Source organism: Schistocerca americana, chromosome 2, assembly GCF_021461395.2.
Source record: "Schistocerca americana isolate TAMUIC-IGC-003095 chromosome 2, iqSchAmer2.1, whole genome shotgun sequence".
Classification (NCBI taxonomy): domain Eukaryota; kingdom Metazoa; phylum Arthropoda; class Insecta; order Orthoptera; family Acrididae; genus Schistocerca; species Schistocerca americana.
This window is the reverse complement of record NC_060120.1, coordinates 98,521,259-98,541,343: the sequence shown is the minus strand read 5'-3', so window position 1 is coordinate 98,541,343 and position 20,085 is coordinate 98,521,259. Positions and strand designations below refer to the sequence as shown.

The 20,085-nt window shown below is 42.5% G+C and overlaps 1 protein-coding gene across 1 annotated transcript in view; it reads right to left on the bottom strand.

The window, feature by feature from the left end:
- LOC124595765 (organic cation transporter protein-like) overlaps positions 1 to 20,085 on the bottom strand; it is a 151,432-nt gene that overhangs the window by 51,207 nt on the left and 80,140 nt on the right. Inside the window, exons 3-5 of the mRNA XM_047134646.1 lie at positions 16,938 to 17,078; positions 2,516 to 2,774; positions 2,268 to 2,436 (exon numbers count right to left, since the gene is read on the bottom strand). Of these exons, the coding sequence (XP_046990602.1) occupies positions 2,268 to 2,436; positions 2,516 to 2,774; positions 16,938 to 17,078 (569 nt within the window). The remainder of the gene's footprint in view (positions 1 to 2,267; positions 2,437 to 2,515; positions 2,775 to 16,937; positions 17,079 to 20,085) is intronic.

Here is a 20,085-nt window from a genome sequence, read left to right as displayed (position 1 = left end):
TAGTACTCCTGGATTAACCTCTGTAAGGGAACATTTGAAAATGTTTCTGCTTTTGTTTGCTTCTCACTGTTTCAGCTCCTGCGTTATCCGTGAGTGTTCGGACACTAACTTGGGTAGCACTGATTGCCTTCGCACTTGTCCAGAATATTTTTGGTTTTTTAAAGTCTCTCCGACAAGATTCTGTTGCGATGATCGTTGTGATTCAAGTACTGCCCTTTTGAAAGCCAGAGGCTTTGTCTCTAGCTTCTATCCATTGTCCTATGATTTGTTTTACACCAATTGTACAGTAGTCGCTGTTTTCTTACGAGCTTCTTTATTGAGACTCTGTACCATGGACAGTCCATACCATCATGAACAGAGATAATTCTCCAGTAGTTAATACTCCATCTCCTGTAACTGATGGTTACAACTTCTGATACCTGCATTGTCATTCATTTATTGAAATATATGGGGACCTTGTTGGAAGACTGAAGTTATGCTTCATCTAATTCTACTGAGAAACTCTAAATTTTGAGTAAAACATGAGAACTATTCATTAAAAATGTATGACGTAGCTCCGAAAGTGAATATAAAATTATATTATTACTAAGGAAGTATAAACGTAGGCTTCCGCGGCCGTTGTCACAGTCAATAATCTACTGTGTCCAACAATACGGTGGCATTTCCCTTGTTCGCCTGGATTACGACCGTCTGAGAGTTGTTCTTTAGCTCCTTAATGGCAAGACGTTACTCCTTACCGATGTTTTGCTTCGGAGGCTTTGCGTGAGCCAAGACTCGTACTGTTTCTTACAGGGTCTTCTCTGCCTCTGGTTGTGGTAGATGACAAACTGAAGCCTCCACTGATTCCATAATGTCTGCTGACGCGACCTAATCGATGCTAGGCAGTTAATAAACAGAGCTATGCCGCTGCCGCCGCTCAATTTCCTGTACGCCGATTTCTACCAATGGCAAGCAATAAAGGAAACTCCAATGGAAAACGGCTATTTCCGCCAATGACAAGACGCAGTGCAAAGACCAATAAAAGAACACCTAATACCCTTCCACCTCACCCTCATACCCAATGACAGCATTCGTCAATAGTATATAAGTAATTAAACTAGCGCCCATTCAGCAGTTAGCAACACACTCTGAGGAAGGCGTCTTGCAATTGTCGCCGAAACGTCGTAATTTTATAGTTGACAATGCTGTCACAAACCCAGAACAATTTTATTGACTAAGGAAGTAAATTATGACAATTAACATGGTACTTTGGGGTTTTCCGCAAGGGAGCAAGTTGAAATATAGTCCAGTTCTTAGTGATTTCTGTTGTCTGACAGACAGAAAGAGGACCTGAATGTTTTCATTATTCTTTTCGGTTTGATGGTTTGTGCAACACTACTTGGCAAGTTTTTACTTGTAATTCATTTACTTCTTATGAAAGTAAACCCAAAATACTTATATATATATATATATATATATATATATATATATATATATATATATATATATATATTATTTTCGGTTTGATGGTTTGTGCAACACTACTTGGCAAGTTTTTACTTGTAATTCATTTACTTCTTATATATATATATATATATATATATATATATATATATATATATATATGCGTTCAAAAAGTCAGTATAAATTTGAAAACTGAATAAATCACGGAATAATGTGCATAGAGAGGTACAAACTGACACACATGCTTGGAATGACATGGGGTTTTATTAGAACCAAAAAAATACAAACGTTCAAAAAATGTTCGACAGATGGCACTTCATCTGATCAGAATAACAATAATTAGCATAACAAAGTAAGACAAAGCAAAGATGATGTTCTTTACAGGAAATGCTCAATATGTCCACCATCATTCCTCAACAATAGCTGTAGTCGAGGAATAATGTCGTGAACAGCTCTGTAAAGCATGTCCGGAGTTATGATGAGGCATTGGCGTCGAATGTTGTCTTTCAGCATCCCTAGAGATGTCGGTCGATCACGATACACTTGCGACTTCAGGTAACCCCAAACCCAATAATCGCACGGACTGAGGTCTGGGGACCTGGGAGGCGAAGCATGACGAAAGTGGCGGCTGAGCACACGCAAGAGATCTTTCACGCGTCTAGCAGTACTTTTTTTTTGTTCTAATAAAACCCCGTGTCATTCCAAGCACGTGCGTCAATTTTTACCTCTCTATCTACATTATTCCTTGGTTTATTAGGCCTAAGTTTTCAAATTTATACTGTATTTTTGATCACCCGGTATATATATAAGAACTGTTACCTTACCTGGCGCACAAGAGAATGACCATACTGGGTAACGAGATAGCTAACTGGAAGTGACGCCAGTCGTTGAACAGGAGTGCTATGCACGGAAGAGTAATTACTCCAACAGACCAGAGATGTTCGTAGCAACATGAAGCCACAATCTTCCCTTTACCTTTCATCATTGTTGTACCTGCAATAAACATGAATATTCTATATATCCGTCTTTGAAGACGAACTGTCACCTCATATTGTAGAAATGTTTTACTCACATATCATGTAACCAGAGGTGAACATACAGGTGCATGCGGCTGCCGTTAAGAAGCGCAATAAACAGTGCAGAACAAAATATGGTGTAAAAGCGACAGCCACACCGGCGAGTATCTGAATAGTCGTGCCACCGATCAGAACCAGATCTGGCGGCACTATCCACAGCAAAAATGTGCACGCCACTCCTCCGAACAAAACTCCCATCAAGTACAGCAACTGAGATACTGATACCAGGATTTTCCGTTGACAAACAAGTTGCCACTAGAAATAAGAATAATTATTAGCAGCGATTAAGTATTTACTCTACTGGCTATTATAATTGCTACACCAAGAATAAATGCACATGATAAACGGGTATTCATTGGACAAATATATTGGGTGCATAGATCCTGAGAATCAGTACCCAGAACAACCACCTCTGGCCTTAATAACGGCCATGATCCGCCTGGGCATTGAGTCAAACAGAGCTTGAATGGCGTGTACAGGTACAGCTGCCCATGCAGCTTCAACACGATACCACAGTTCATCAAGAGTAGTGACTGGCGTATTGTGACCAGCCAGTTGCTCGGCCACCATTGGTTCAAATGGTTCAAATGGTTCTAAGCACTATGGGACTTAACATCTATGGTCATCAGTCCCCTAGAACTTAGAATTACTTAAACCTAACTAACCTGAGGACATCACACAACACCCAGTAATCACGAGGCAGAGAAAATCCCTGACCCCGCCGGGAATCGAACTCGGCCACCATTGACCAGACATTTTCAATTGGTGAGAGGTCTGGAGAATGTGCTGGCCAGGGCAGCAGTCGAACATTTGCTGTATCTAGAAAGGCCCATACAGGACTTGCAACATGCGGTTGTGCATTATACTGCTGAAATGTAGGGTTTCGCAGGGATCAAGTAAAGGGTAGAGCCACGGGTCGTAACACATCTTAAATGTAACGTCCACTGTTCAAAGTGCCGTCAATGCGAACAAGAGGTGACCGAGAAGTGTAACCAATGGCACCCCATACCATCGCGCCGGGTGATACGCCAGTATGGCGATGATGAATACACGCTTCTAATGTGCGGTCACCGCGATGTCGCCAAACACGGATGCGACCATCATGACGCTGTAAACAAAACCTGGATTCATCCGAAAAAATGACGTTTTGCCATTCGTGCACCCAGGTTCGTCGTTGAGTACACCATCGGAGGCGCTCCTATCTGTGATGCAACGTCAGGGGTAACCGCAGCCATGGTCTCCGCGCTGATAGTCAATGCTGCTGCAAACGACGTCGAACTGTTCGTGCAGATGGTTGTTGTCTTGCAAACGTCCCATCTGTTGACTCAGGGATCGAGACGTGGCTGCACGATCCGTTACAGCCACACGGATAAGATGCCTGTCATTTCGACTGCTAGTGATACGAGGCCGTTGGGATCCAGCACGGCGTTCCGTATTACCCTCCTGAACCCACCGATTCCATATTCTGCTAACAGTCATTGGATCTCGACCAACGCGAGCAGCAATGTCGCGATACGATAAACCGCAATCGCGGTAGGCTACAATCCGACCTTTATCAAAGTCGGAAACGTGATGGCACGCATTTCTCCTCCTTACACGAGGCATCACAACAACGTTTCACCAGGCAACGCCGGTCAACTGCTGTTTGTGTATGAGAAATCGGTTGGAAACTTTCCTCATGGCAGCACGTTGTAGGTGTCGCCACCGGCGCCAACCTTGTATGAGTGCTCTGAAAAGCTAATCATTTGCATATCACAGCGTCTGTAACACGTCATCTACGTGGTGTAGCAATTTTAATGGCCAGTAGTGTAATATTGCGAATGTAGTGATGTAGATATAAATTAAAAAATAAGCACGCCAGACAAAAATTAGTTACTCGTGGAAGACATCACGCAAATGCATGAAACATCGCCACTAGCTTTGATAATGGGCACAATACAGAGAGGAGGAGGATCAACAAGTTTCGGCAAGTATACTAAACTCACTGGATAATAAATTGGTCGCCGCTAGATAAGTCATTACAAGCATCATTTAATACCGTGTAATTCCGCCCTGCATAACCGCCTGAATTCGGTTAGAAAGTGAGTCTAGAAAGTTGCAGAGGCACATCGCATCCAGGTTAAGCCCACACGCTGATGCTTTTATCGCACAGTTCCATCATACTGTAGGAATGCTGGTGGCGTTTTACCTGACGTTCCAATATGTCCCACAGTTTTCCTGCGGTGCTCAAGTCAGGTGATTTTGCAGGCCAATCGAGGTGAAACAGGATGGGGGATCATTCAGAAAACCAGTCACATATTCTTCCAGTGGTATGAACTTTGCTGTTGGCGTCTTGAAAAATAAGGGCATCAATAGCATCATCATGTAGAAGTTGAATGAAAGATAACTCCTGATCTTTCAGAATGTTTAAATAAACAAGCTGTTTCATGAATGAGATTTTCACTCTGCAGCGGAGTGTGCACTAATATGAAACTTCCTGGCAGATTAAAACTGTCTGCCGGACCGAGACTCGAACTCGGGACCTTTGCCTTCTTCCAGGAGTGCTAGTTCTGCAAGGTTCACAGGAGAGCTTCTGTGAAATTTGGGAAGTAGGAGACGAGGTACTGGCGGAAGTAAAGCTATGAGGACGGGGCGTGAGTCGTGCTTGGGTAGCTCAGATGGTAGAATACTTGCCCGCTAAAGGCAAAGGTCCCGAGTTTGAGTCTCGGTCCGGCACACAGTTTTAATCTGCCAAGAAGCTTCAAACTGGTTCATGTTAGCGGTCGCCTCAGTGAGTGGGCCCTGTTCATGATTAAAAGAAAACACTCTCTAAACATCACAGACCTCCTGCTCTTGCACACCTTCAGGATGAAATGCTTCATTTGGCCTTCGGTGCACTCGACGATGTGCGTCATTTGAATGTAGGCAGAAACGTGATTTGTCCGACCACGTTCCGCCATTTATTGTCAACGTTCAACGATTTCTACTCCACTGAAGACACGCAGCTTTATGTGTCTGTGTGAGCAGTAGTCTCTTGTGAGAGGACCGATTCCAAATGTTCGTAGCATGCAGTTCCCGACGCAGTGCTCTCTTGTTAGCAGATTGGGGTGGACCTTCATTCACTTCCTGCTGCAGTTCATGTCTGATTTGGAAATGATTTTGATTCACAGGCCGTGAAACGCGTCTCCATTCCCTCTCGGTCAGGATCGTTTCCCGGCGACAGTTCTGAGTGTTTCATATGTTACTCCAATGTTCGTAGACACGTTGAACAGTCCACCGTGAATCACCAACAGATCCAGCAACTTCACAAATCGTATGACTATGGGCACAGCCCAACACGATTATCACTTCCTGCCATTCTGTCACGCCCTTACTTTTTCCCATGTTTATGTACAGTGTCCACTTGAAACATTAATGTCTCACTGCTCGCTTCTTCCGTAGATGATGATGATGTTTGGTTTGTGGGGCACTCAACTGCGCGGTTATCAGCGCCCGTACAAATTCCCAACCTTTTCGCAGCCCAATCTCGCCACTTTCATGAATGATGATGAAATGAGCAGGACAACACAAACACCCAGTCATCTCGAGGCAGGTGAAAATCCCTAACGCCTCCGGGAATCGAACCCGGGACACCGTGCTCGGGAAGCGAGAACGCGACCGCGAGACCACGAGCTGTGGACGCTTACGTAGAGGCAGTGCGTGTTCAGTCGAGCATGTGGCTCGACCGCAGCGCCATCTGTAAAAGCTTAACAGTTCTTCCATCCCGTGAGCTTATAACACGCTGAAGCTACTCTTTGATTATTTTATACCGCAGAACGTGGGCGTTGGTGATTATGTTTCACCCATTGGGGCAAACAGTCCCAGACATTTTCTATGGAATTATGATCGGATGATTTGGCAGGCCCGTCGAGCCAGGATATGGCACCTGAGATTCTGACAAACCAGGAAAGTATGTTTGCTGCCCAATCCCTATCAGTTGGAGTCTTCGCACGACCACTGTTTTTGCACCATATTTCATGGTTGCAAATGATACACTATTCCTTGTGGACTCTTTGGACAGTCTACGTTGGTACGTCAACAAACTGGCAGTTTCATTCACAGTGTGGTCATGGACAAATCCAATCACGACAGCTCTTTTCTGCCAGTCTATAAACTCTCTTACATCGATCCATGTTACTGCTCTGATTCCATACAACCGACTCATACATGCACACCATTTCACAACCATGTCCAACTACAGCACTCCAAATCAACCAGTGCTTTCTTTTAAGGACGGGACAATATTTTGTCTGGTGAGCTTAACAATAGCAGTACGGTATTCATCTGTCATAGATGTCTAACAGTTTCTTAGAATTATATAACATATAACTTTTCTCCTTTAATATTTGATGTGTTGTCAACAGAAAAACTGTTAATGAAAGGGTAAATGTTAGAGTTAAGGGCATCGGAGCAATAAACTAGAAATACTTGGTTTGTTCGCCAACAAGTAATTCAGAAGAGAATACTAGTTGGACATATGCATACCAATAATGCTTCTGGAAGAATGATAAATATTTCAGGAAATTGTAGCTTACGAAATTTCAAATCATTGACTTATATAAACACAATATTCAGTGGATACATCATTAATTTTTTCGTAAGTTGTTTGCGTCACTGAATTTTTTTTTCGTAAGTTATTTGCGTGTGCGGTCGTTTTCGTGAGGTTTAATTCGTGCATCAGCATGAATTAAACCTTACGAAAACGACCACATAAGCAAGTAACTTACGAAAAAATTCATTGAAGCAAACAACTTACGAAAAAATTTATTAATACATTAAAACACAAATAATTTACAACAAATAAAATTAAAATGTCAAAAATTTCCTCCATGATCTTCAGCACACATTCCACCTTTGTTTACAAAATATCATGTAGTTCTTCTGAGAAAATCTGAACACACTTCATGACAATAGTAATATTCACTATTTGAAGTATTATATCCTGCCCTATAGCCTACCCATTACAACTGCTCGTCCTACAGCCACGTCTTGCGCGTAGTCTAGCTGCTTGGCCGTAGGCTCTTCTCTACCACAGATGTCAGCTTCTGCATTCACTATGTGAGTAACATCGATAGCAGCGCTGTGATCGCAAACCTATTCTTCTTCCGCAGTCACATGCTGCCACATGCATATCTGTCCACCTGCCTACATAGGGCGTGATCCAACTGTCAGCAGACAGAGAGGTCCCACTCTGCATTTTGCAATGGCTCCATCCTACAGCCCATCAATCAAAGCCCCATCACCCCCTTTAAAGCCCATTGAAATCATTATGTCCTGAGCAGCTAGCTTATTGGCTTCACTGCACCACCTCATCACACCTCATCACTCACCTCGCTGGCTCATCACCATAAACACATCTCAGGCTACTGCCACAGATCGAGTGCCGCATCCTACCAAACAACAAAGCCATCCAATGGCGACACTGCTCAATGGCTTCACTGATACTCCCACTCGTGCCGGTCACCTGCCTTGCCAATATCACAGCTACATTGCCAGGTGTACACATGCTGCAGCTTCATCACCAAGCACTAGCAGCTCCCATGCTGCAGCTTCAGTGCTGGATGCCAGCTTGCCCATGCTGCAGCTTAATCATTGGGCACCAACTGAGCCTGCACTGCAGCTTAATCACTGGGTGCCAGCCACACCAAGCACCACAGCACTACGCCACTACACCAGGTTCCTGAAAGGCACATGCTGACGCCACTAGGCCTGACCAGTCAGCACCATGTGTACTAGATGTAGCGGAGCACTCTCAGTTCTAGTACCTGATGATAGTTATTGTTAACCTTGTCTTGGTCATGCAATCAACTATTATATATGCCTACCTAGGAACAGCTGTTCATCTCAAATGTCCTTACAATGGCATCAGGACAAAAAATGAACCAATACTGTTCACCAGAGACCTTCTTCCAATATACAAAGGCACTTAGAGACCTTGTATCTGTCAAGCACATTGTGATTTCATTATCCCTGTCACTATGTGCTCCTTTAGCAGGACAGGTTTTGAACATTGACCTTGATTAGTGATTTCAATTAACACTACATACTGTGGTACACAGGCCTCAGATATTGAGTTATGGAGAGATGTGTTAATGTAGAAAATACACGTCTTCTGAATTACAAGAAAATGGCACACTGTTATATGACACAGACACTCACTGCAATAAAATTATTCTCCCCCTCTCTTATACAAAATTCAGTGGGAATTAGATTTTCTTGTATGAACTCATATAAGACACAAATGAAATGAAATGAGATTATGGCATCGTTGGCCGGGAGGCCCCGTTTGGGGATGTTCAGCCACCAAGTGCAGGTCTCGTTTCAGTTTATGCCACATTGGGTGACTTGAGCAGTGGTGATGAAGATGAAATGATGATGAGGACAACACAACACCCAGTCCAGGAGGGGAGAAAATCTCCAACCTGGCCAGGAATCAAACCCAGGCTCACTGCATGGGAGGCAAGCATGTTACCACCCAGCAAAGCAGGTGGACATATAAGACACAAAGTGAGTAAATATTATCATGTTTAAATTCATATGTGAAACACAGTAAGTATTAGTCACTTATGCAAAGCATCAATTATTTTCCAAGATGCTTTTAAAGCCAAAGTGGACTCGGCAGATTTTTATGTCTGGAGTGGAAGACAGCTGCCATACTTCACGTGTGATTCATCAAACAACTGATCTCATTGCATCCAGACTGAATCTTTCACACTACAGCAGAGTGTTAGCATTTTTAAAACTTCCTACAAGATTAAAACAGTGTGCGAACTGTGACTCAGACCCAGAAGTTTGTCTCCTGTGGGCAATGCTCTCATTGTACTCACCCCATCAGACTGACCATTGTTAAAGCAATCATGCCTAGGCTATGTGAAGCAGTTCAAATTAAAAACTGCCAAAATCTCTAGAATTCTAGCTCTGAGGATATGTCATCATCAACAATAATAATGATATTGTGTCAAGAATTCCCAAATACCATGAGAGATTCCAGACTTTCACGACTATCAGAGTTAGCAAAGAAACTTTTGAATAATAACAGAAAATGTTCAATTTTTACACTGTGTACCTATCAGTTTGTACACAAGAAGGCTCAGGGGAAAATGGAACATATTTTGTGGATTACCTCAATAGAAACAAATTATCTTTCAGTTTCCCCATAAGATTGTCAGGAGAAAAGGCTGCACTGGACTAGATCTCTCTGCCATTTTAACACAAATTGGAATTAGATAATTTATCTTCATTAAAAATGGTTTGATTGTTAGTATCTTGATAGCTGATTATAGCAGTGCCACCTACTGGCTCTGATGAGCCATTCAGTAGTGATAATGACAGCTGGTTCCCATGTAAAAACAACAGTGGATCATATCTGTTCAGTTATTTATCATAATGAAAGTAATCCACTGGTCTGCACAATCACACAAATTTAAAACAAAATCACTGGTTTCTGCCAACATCAGTCAACCTCAAATAAAAGAAAGCAAGCTGTTGACAATGGGGTTTGTGGTTTCTGCAGTGGTGATATTGAAAAATGGCATCTGTTTTATGTTCTGAGGGTAGCCAATCAAAACCAGTCGTTTCATTTGAAATTAGTGTAATTGTGTTGGACAATAAATTATTTTTAAAATGATCACTATCATTTCCAACCAACTGAAATAGTGTTCTTTCCAGTTATCGTAGTGTCATTCTCATAGTTTCTACAGAGAAGAACACTGGGGGAAAGAAGAATAAGTACAGTTCAACATCCCCATCAGTCATGAGGTCATTAGAGGAAAAGAAGAATAAGTACAGTTCAACATCCCATCAGTCATGAGGTCATAAGAGGCAGGTTGCAAGCTCGGATAGACCAAGCACAGTGAAGAGTATAGGTTGTGTCATTTTCAGAGAAGCCTCAATGGCAATTGCCTTAACCTCTTAAGAAAAAACTAATTCAGGATGACTGGAGATGTAGTTGACCAGCTCTCCCCCCCCCCCCCTCCTGCCCCCCCCCTCCCCCCACACACACACACACACCCTTGTCCTGGTGCAGGCAGGTAGTGAACTATTGTCTTGTAAAGGTTCTTGATTTTTGAAATCTGTTCAGTTGCCAGTAGTGCTGTTTCATTGATCTTTGATATTATGACTGTTTACAGGTTGCCTTACAAAAGCCATTACTACTTGTGCATCAACATATTTTTGATTAGTGATTGCCCATAACATTGCATTGAATTACAATATATGTACCTTATGAGGTACCTCCTCAATTTAATACAGTTGTTAACTGGCAGATGGCAGAATGATCTGATTGTTTTCTGTTTGTCTATTGTAGGCCTAAAGCAAGTATTCTACATTACATTCAGTTGCAACTAAGGGTGTGACGGAAGCAACCACCTATTTTCTACATCAGAGTCTAAACACCAACATCAGTAAATCTCAGCTATTAACATTTTAAGCAACTGGTTCTCATGAGACTGAAATAACATCAGCATAAACAGATAACATTAAATTTCTTGGTGTCCACCTGGACAAAAATCTCCTTTGGGTGAACTACATTACTTCTGTGTGTGAGAAAATCAGCGGTAGCCTGTATCTTATGAGTCAGTTGGCAAAAATAGTGCCAATCGAAACACTAAAAATTATTTACTATGGAGCAGTTTATCCGTTTTTTAATTATGGTTTTGAACTGCAGGGTTGTGCAGTAGACCTACACCTGAACAGAATATTAGTGTTACAGAAAAGAGCCACTAGGTTAATGCATGGACTAAAGCCCAAAGAGTTCTGTCATTAAACTTTTCTCCAACATAAATAACTAACAGTGTATTCCTTGTATTTGGATAAACTTATTATATTTTTCTGAATAATAAAAATAAGTGCAGTGATACACATAATTATGATACTAGAAATAAGGTGAACTACTTCAGGCAGAGGACAAAATTAAAAATAACTGACCGTAGTCCTTATATTCACAGGCATCATTCAACAAGCTGCTACAAGTTTTGAAAACTTGTGAACCAAAGCTGCTCCAATGGAAGATAAAAGCCTTCTTAGTAAATAAGTGTTTATATTTCTTGTAGCACATAATATAATTAGAGTACTAAGACAGATGTATGTACCATTACTGTAAGTGCTATCTATAGTAATCTACTCAACCTATGTATGACATTTTGCAAAAGACATAAGCTTAATGATCTATACACAAAAAATGTAAATACACTCCTGGAAATGGAAAAAAGAACACATTGACACCGGTGTGTCAGACCCACCATACTTGCTCCGGACACTGCGAGAGGGCTGTACAAGCAATGATCACACGCACGGCACAGCGAACACACCAGGAACCGCGGTGTTGGCCGTCGAATGGCGCTAGCTGCGCAGCATTTGTGCACCGCCGCCGTCAGTGTCAGCCAGTTTGCCGTGGCATATGGAGCTCCATAGCAGTCTTTAACACTGGTAGCATGCCGCGACAGCGTGGACGTGAACCGTATGTGCAGTTGCCGGACTTTGAGCGAGGGCATATAGTGGGCATGCGGGAGGCCGGGTGGCCGTACCGCCGAATTGTTCAACACGTGGGGCGTGAGGTCTCCACAGTACATCGATGTTGTCGCCAGTGGTCGGCGGAAGTTGCACGTGCCCGTCGACCTGGGACCGGACCGCAGCGACGCACGGATGCACACCAAGACCGTAGGATCCTACGCAGTGCCGTAGGGGACCGCACCGCCACTTCCCAGCAAATTAGGGACACTGTTGCTCCTGGGGTATCGGCGAGGACCATTCGCAACCGTCTCCATGAAGCTGGGCTATGGTCCCGCACACCGTTAGGCCGTCTTCCGCTCACGCCCCAACATCGTGCAGCCCGCCTCCAGTGGTGTCGCGACAGGCGGGAATGGAGGGACGAATGGAGACGTGTCGTCTTCAGCGATGAGAGTCGCTTCTGCCTTGGTGCCAATGATGGTCGTATGCGTGTTTGGCGCCGTGCAGGTGAGCGCCACAATCAGGACTGCATACGACCGAGGCACACAGGGCCAACACCCGGCATCATGGTGTGGGGAGCGATCTCCTACACTGGCCGTACACCACTGGTGATCGTCGAGGGGACACTGAATAGTGCACGGTACATCCAAACCGTCATCGAACCCATCGTTCTACCATTCCTAGACCGGCAAGGGAACTTGGTGTTCCAACAGGACAATGCACGTCCGCATGTATCCCGTGCCACCCAACGTGCTCTAGAAGGTGTAAGTCAACTACCCTGGCCAGCAAGATCTCCGGATCTGTCCCCCATTGAGCATGTTTGGGACTGGATGAAGCGTCGTCTCACGCGGTCTGCACGTCCAGCACGAACGCTGGTCCAACTGAGGCGCCAGGTGGAAATGGCATGGCAAGCCGTTCCACAGGACTACATCCAGCATCTCTACGATCGTCTCCATGGGAGAATAGCAGCCTGCATTGCTGCGAAAGGTGGATATACACTGTACTAGTGCCGACATTGTGCATGCTCTGTTACCTGTGTCTACGTGCCTGTGGTTCTGTCAGTATGATCATGTGATGTATCTGACCCCAGGAATGTGTCAATAAAGTTTCCCCTTCCTGGAACAATGAATTCACGGTGTTCTTATTTCAATTTCCAGGAGTGTAAATAAATAAAATAAATAAAAACAAATTAAATTCTATCAGTGTACGCTGCCTTCTAACAAGCCTGAACTACAAATGTAAGGATGACATTTTGTATTTTATACATGCAGAGCAGTCACTAAACCATCTCTACAATGAGGAATTAACATAACTACCACACTGTAGAGAGTCATAAAATTTTTGCATATCCCTAAGTCCCATGGAAGAAGTAACTAGAGAGATGAGAGAGTTCTTTTCTGTCTCACATGCTAAGGCATTTGTATAGCCATAGCTCACTGTATCTGAGGAATGGCCCAGCTAACACATAGGTTTATTTACCTTGAAGACCTTTTATTGTCAGTGGACATCTATTAGACACACCACATGTTCATGTTCTGTACTGTGGCTGCTGAAACTGCACTCTCAATCTAACATCATATCATAGGAAGTGCCCTGCCTCTACCTGCTCATCCGCCCTCCTAGGAGGCCGTTTCGCTTGGTAGAGTAATAGCCCCTCATTCGGTTCTCCGGGAGGGGACTACCAGAGATCACGTTTCAACAGTTCATAGGAACAAAGGAAATAAAAAGAGCTATAGTAGAATTGGAACGTGGAACGTCCGCACCTTACTGCAGATGGGGAAGCTCGAAAACCTTAAGCAAGAAATGAAGAAAATGAAGCTGGAAATACTAGGATTGTCTGAAATGAGATGGCCCAACTGCGGAGATTTCTGGAGTGATGAGTACAGGATAAGTCACACAGGAACGATAGAAGATAGACCTGGAGCAGGTGGGGTTGGAGTAGTTATGAGTCGAAAATTGGGGCAGAGAGTGAAGGGATATATACAATATGGAGGAAGGATAATACTTGTCAGTCTGGATACCAAACCTACAGAGACGGTTGTGATACAGGTCTATATGCCTACCACAAACCAGGAGGATGAGGAAGTTGAAGCTGTATATGAAGAGTTAAATGGAGCCTTGAGAGGAATCAAAGGAGAAACAAATTTAATAATCATGGGAAACTGGAACGCAATAGTAGGAGATAAAGAGGTACAGCCAGCTGTTGGACGCTACGGCCTTGGTAAAAGGAATGATAGAGGAGACCGACTTATAGAATTTTGTAACAGGAATCAACTGATAATATCGAACACGTGGTTTCAACATCACCCCCGTAGAAGTTACACCTGGAAGTCACCAGGGGATAGAGAACGATACCAAATTGATTACATTCTAGTCAAAAATAGATTTAGAAATCAACTAAAAGACTCTAGAGCATACGCAAGCCCAGATATTGTGAGTGATCACAACATGGTTGTTGCGGAATGCCGACTCAAGTTCAAATGCATAAGGAAGAAAATAGGAAATGGAAAACTGGATATAGGGAAGCTTGGAAACCGTGAGACGCAGAAGGAGTTCCAAGAAAGGGCTAAGGATCTAATTCAACAGCATCCTATAGAGAATGTAGAACAACATTGGGAAAATATGAGAGATGGCCTAATAAAAGCAGCTGAAGAGATAATTGGAAAACAAAAACCTGAAAAGAGGAAGGAGTGGATAACTGATGAAATAATACTTATGTTTGAGGAAAGAAGGAAGCTCAAAAATAATGAAACGGAAGAAGGGAAAACGGCATACCGAGTGCTTAGGAACAAAATCAACAGGAAGTTGAAGCAAGTAAAAGAAAGATTCCTTGAAGACAGATGCAAAGAAGTTGAAGACCTTCTGAAGAAAGGGAACCTTGAATTAGCATACAAAACAGTGAAACGCTTCTTCTCAGGAGGACAAAGGATTAGATGTCATGCCCTAATAAGAGAGGATAATAAGATGGTGTATAATCATGAAGATATAGCACTTATGTGGAAGGAATACCTAGAGAAATTATATGGAGGCAATGTACAAGATGACATGATTGAAAGTGAGGACAAAGTAGATAAAGATGAACTAGGAGACAGCATACTAAGGTCTGAATTTGATCAGGCACTTAAGCACGGAAAAGCACCAGGAATTGACTCATTGCCTGCAGAAATCATCAAAGCAGCTGGAACAGAAATAAAAGATAAATTGTATAAATTAATCTGCCAAATATATGATACTGGAGAGCTGCCTGAGGACTTCAAAAAGTGTATTATTGTTCCATTACCAAAGAAAATGCCAGCAAAATCGTGTGCACAATACAGAACCCTCAGCCTAACATCACATGCATCAAAAATTTTGACGACCATCCTCCTCAGAAGAATTGAAGGGAACGTGGAATGCATGCTCACAGAAGACCAGTTTGGCTTTAGAAGAGGGAGAGGTATGCGAGAAGCCATTATGGCCCTAAGGCTCATAATAGAAAAAAGAATGGAAAAAGGAAAGGACACCTACATAGCATTTATTGACCTCGAAAAAGCCTTTGATAAGGTTGAATGGAAAAAACTATTCCAGATATTGAGGGAAACTGGAGCTAAGTACAAGGACAGGAGAACGATATGGAACATATACAAAGAAGTGGTGGCAATAGTGAGATGTGGGGAACATCAACAACAAGCAAAAATTAAACAGGGTGTGAGACAGGGATGTGCACTCTCCCCTGTCCTCTTTAATATGTACATACAGAAAGCAATGGACGAGGTCAAAGAAAAGTTAGGACAAGCTAATGGAATCAGGATCCAGGGAAAAATAGTTGATATGCTGCGTTTTGCGGATGACATTGCTGTCCTAGCGGAAAATGAGGAAGAATTACAAGTAGTGTTGGAGGAAATGGAAAACACTCTTGCTACACGGTACAACATGAAAATTAATAAGTCAAAAACAAAAATCTTAGTTGCAAGCAAACAAAATAATCAAGCAATTACGAATATAAGGCTGAATGGAGAGAAGCTGAAAGAAATACAAGACTTTGTCTACTTGGGAAGCAGAATAACATCAGATGGTCGTAGTAGGAAAGATGTAATAAGTAGAATAAATCAGGCAAAGATTGCATTCTATAAAAGGAAAGGACTCCTCACATCAAATATGATAAGTCTGTCGTTAAGGAAGCGGTTAATAAAGACCTTTGTTGGGAGTGTGCTTCTCTACGGCAGCGAAACCTGGACACTTGGAGAGGACGAAAGAAGAAGGATTGAAGGATTCGAAATGTGGTGTCTGCGAAGGATGTTAAAAATTCCATGGACGGCCAGGATGACAAATGAAGAAGTCCTGCAGAGAGCGGAGGAAGTTCCAGTTCTTTGGAAGACGGTCAAGAAGAGGAGAGTTATATGGATGGGACACATTCTGAGACATGAAAGTCTTCTCCACACTATAACGGAAGGCCTTGTGGAGGGCAAAAGGGCAAGAGGCAGACCTAGAAGAAAGTACATAAGCCAGATAATGCAGGACCTAGGATGCGGAAGTTTCACGGAATTGAAGAGGCTGGCCGACAATCGCACTGAATGGAGAGCTGCTGCAAATCAATCTTAGGATTGGCAACTTAAGAAGAAGATCATAGGAAGCTCTGTACTGATGGTCCTGTTTAGACATTGTTATTCCACTACAGCAGTGATGGTCATTCATTACCTTTGAACAGTATCTGAAAACTTTATTTGTATAGTGACATCATTAACAGACTTAACATCAAAGGTCATGACTCAATGACACAATAATTACATTTAGGGAGATACCATATGTTTCCGAAATTGTTAAATTTAAGTTCATGATAGTATCATGACAAATCAATGCATTTACTAATTGTGTACACTTGTAGACACATTCATATATTATACACACAAAAATAGAGTTATCTTACAGTTAAGTCAGGAGCCATGAAAAATGAGAGGGCTTGTTATACAATACCTGATCAACGATGCTGTAGTAAGTGTCAGTAAATCTGAAGTCTTCACAAAATGTTGTTTCTTCACCTTCAGAAGAATTACTGTTGCTAAGCAGAGTTACGTTCTTTCTGACATATGTGTGGCACGGATCATTCCTTCTGTACTGTAATAAATGCAATGTGCAGTAAAACATGTATACAACTACAAGTGAAAGACAAAATCACAATGACAAATAAATATGTTCAAATTTCTAAAAAAACATGTGATATAATTGATCATCAGCTATTAAAGTGTATAACAGAAAGAGACATGACCAGAGAGGTACCTTCTGCTCCTACAAATGCAAATGTTTATTAACAACACAAACAACAAAACGTTGATTGACAATTCTGTGTAGACTTACATATATCTTCTATGATCTATAAGATGCTGGGTGCAAAAAATAGTAAGTTCTTCCAAACTAACATTTTTTTCAGTATATCCAATAAATTATTTGTATCTCAGCCTTGTACAGCATTCCAAGTTGACACTATTACAGTATCTTGCCAATCAAGTGTGTTTGGGATGTTTTGTGTGAAGGACTCTAATGAGTCCCTGTGCAGTGCAATGCTATATTTCTAGTGTGCTTGTTGTTGTTGTTGTTGTTGTTGTTGTTATTGTTGTTGCCCACCAAGCATTACAAGGTGACCTGCAGAGTGTAGATGTAGATCTTGATGGTGGTGGTGTTGCTGTTGATGGTGGTTGGTGGTGGTGGCAGCGGTGGTTATGGTGAGAGAAGGGAGAGGGTGTAGCCGGGAACAGGCACATAATATTCTTTTCTCAAATGGTTTCAGCCACTTTTAGAGTAAGTTAAATAATGAAAATGAGTTTCATTCATTCATTCGTCTTGTTCCATAGTTCCCATAAAAAGGAAACTCTGTCTCATCAACATCATTTGCAGTTTGCCAAGATGTGGCACTGTATTGCTCTACTTGAAAAACTTGAATGTTTCACCTTTTATATGTCTTTATACTGGAAGAGCCGGTAAACTTCTAATATGAAACTGCTGTAATTTTATGTATATGATGATGAGCTTTGTATTAAACCCAGTGTGTACACTGCTCTTCATTGTGTAACCTTATTTGTATGATGATGACTATCCAAGTGCCAAAATAACAATAAATGAAGGAACACAGAAAGAAAGAACAACATTGCTTTACTGGAATGTTACAGTTGATATTTGTTCATAAAATTCAGTCAAATTACAAGTAGACACATTTAAAACACTGCCATTGGCAGCAATGGACAAGTAGTAGTGGAACAAGGAGATAAAGAGGTACATGACAAAAAAGAAAAACAAGGAATGTAGACAGAGGAAAGGAAAGCAGCGTTACTTAGCTTCCATTGGAGAACTAGTCATGAAGGAGATTCGTTGCAGATGTGGAATAAGCAAAAATAATTATAATTAATTATTATTATAATTGACATTCATCTCTGCAGCTGATTGGTAAGTGTGGCTGACTCCCATGCAGCTGATTCCCAACAACAACAGGGAGCACAGTGTACTGACCACATGCCCCTCTATACCGCATTCAATGACACCACTAGTAGTGGCTGACATGGTAGTCAGTCAAGACTGATTGGCTCATCTGGGGTGAGAATGTGGAACTTTACCTGCCTACCTTATAATAACTGGAGTTAGATGAAACAGTCCTTCTTGTCAGTCATCTCAGAGATTCCGTAGCATCTGGTGAAGTCAAACTAGCGAACACAGTGAGTGTCCACACTCTCTTATCAATCTGCAGTGCACAAGAGAAATCATGCAACATATTGCTCTATAGTCTTCCTCCAAAATGTTTGTTGGCACACCTGGACTTCATTAATAATTAACTGTCACCAAACTTTTATAAACTAACATTTTCACTCAGACTACATTTAATGTTGTAGATCTAGTTGAAAAGATGCTCCTTTGGAAGAAAAATAAACTGTTTCTTCATTGCTACATATTTAAAGGGACAATTTATTCAGTACTTCAGCTTAATACTTACGTAACTATATACACTGAAGAGCCAAAATACCTGGTACAGCTGCCTAATATCATGTACGGCCCATATGAGCAAGCAGAGGTGCTGCAACACAACATGTCATGTACCTAGATAATGTCTGAAGTAGTAGCACTCCATCTTCAGGCCATAAGTGGCCTACCGGGACCACCTGACCGCCATGTCATCCTCGATGGAGGATGCGGATAGGAGCAGCGTGGGGTCAGCACACCGCTCTCCCGGTCATAAGATGGCATTCTTGACCGAAGCCACTGCTGTTTGGTTGAGTAGCTCCTCAATTGGCATCACAAGGCTGAGTGCATCCCGAAAAATGGCAACAGCGCATGGCGGGCTGGTTGGTCACCCATTCAAGTGCTGACCATGCCCGGCAGCGCTTAACTTCGGTGATCTCATGGGAACCGGTGTAACCACTGTGGCAAGGCCATTGACAATGTCTGAAGTAGTGCTGGAGGGAACTGACACCATGAATCCTGCAGAGCTGTCCATAAACCTCTAACACTATGAGGGGGTGGAGACCTCTTCTGAACATCATGTTGCAAGGCATCCCAGATTTGCTCAAAATGTTCATGTCTGGGGAGTTTGGCGGCCAGCGGAAGTGTTTAAACTCAGAAGAGTGTTCCTGGAGCCACTTTACAGTAGCTCTGGATGTGTGTGGTGGTACATTGTCCTCCTGGAATTGCCCTAGTCTGTCGGAATGCACAATGGACATGAATGGATGCAGGTGATCAGTCAGGATGCTTACATACTAGTCACCTATAAGAGTCATATCTAGATGAATCAGGAGTCCCATATCACTCGAACTGCACATAGCCCACACCATTACAGAGCTTCCACCCGCTTGAACAGTTTTGCTGACCTGCAGGGTCCACAGATTCATGAGGTTGTCTCCATACCCGTACATGCCCATGCACTTGATATATTTTGAAATGAGACTCGTTTCCAGTCATCAACAGTCCAATGTCAGTGTTGACAGGCCCAGGTGAGATGTAAAGCTTTGTGTCATGCAGTCATCAAGGGTACATGAGTGTGCTTTTGGCTCTGAAAGCCCATATTCATGATGTTTCATGAATGGTTCGCATGCTGGCACTTGTTGATATCCAGCATTTAAATCTGCAGCAATTTGTGACG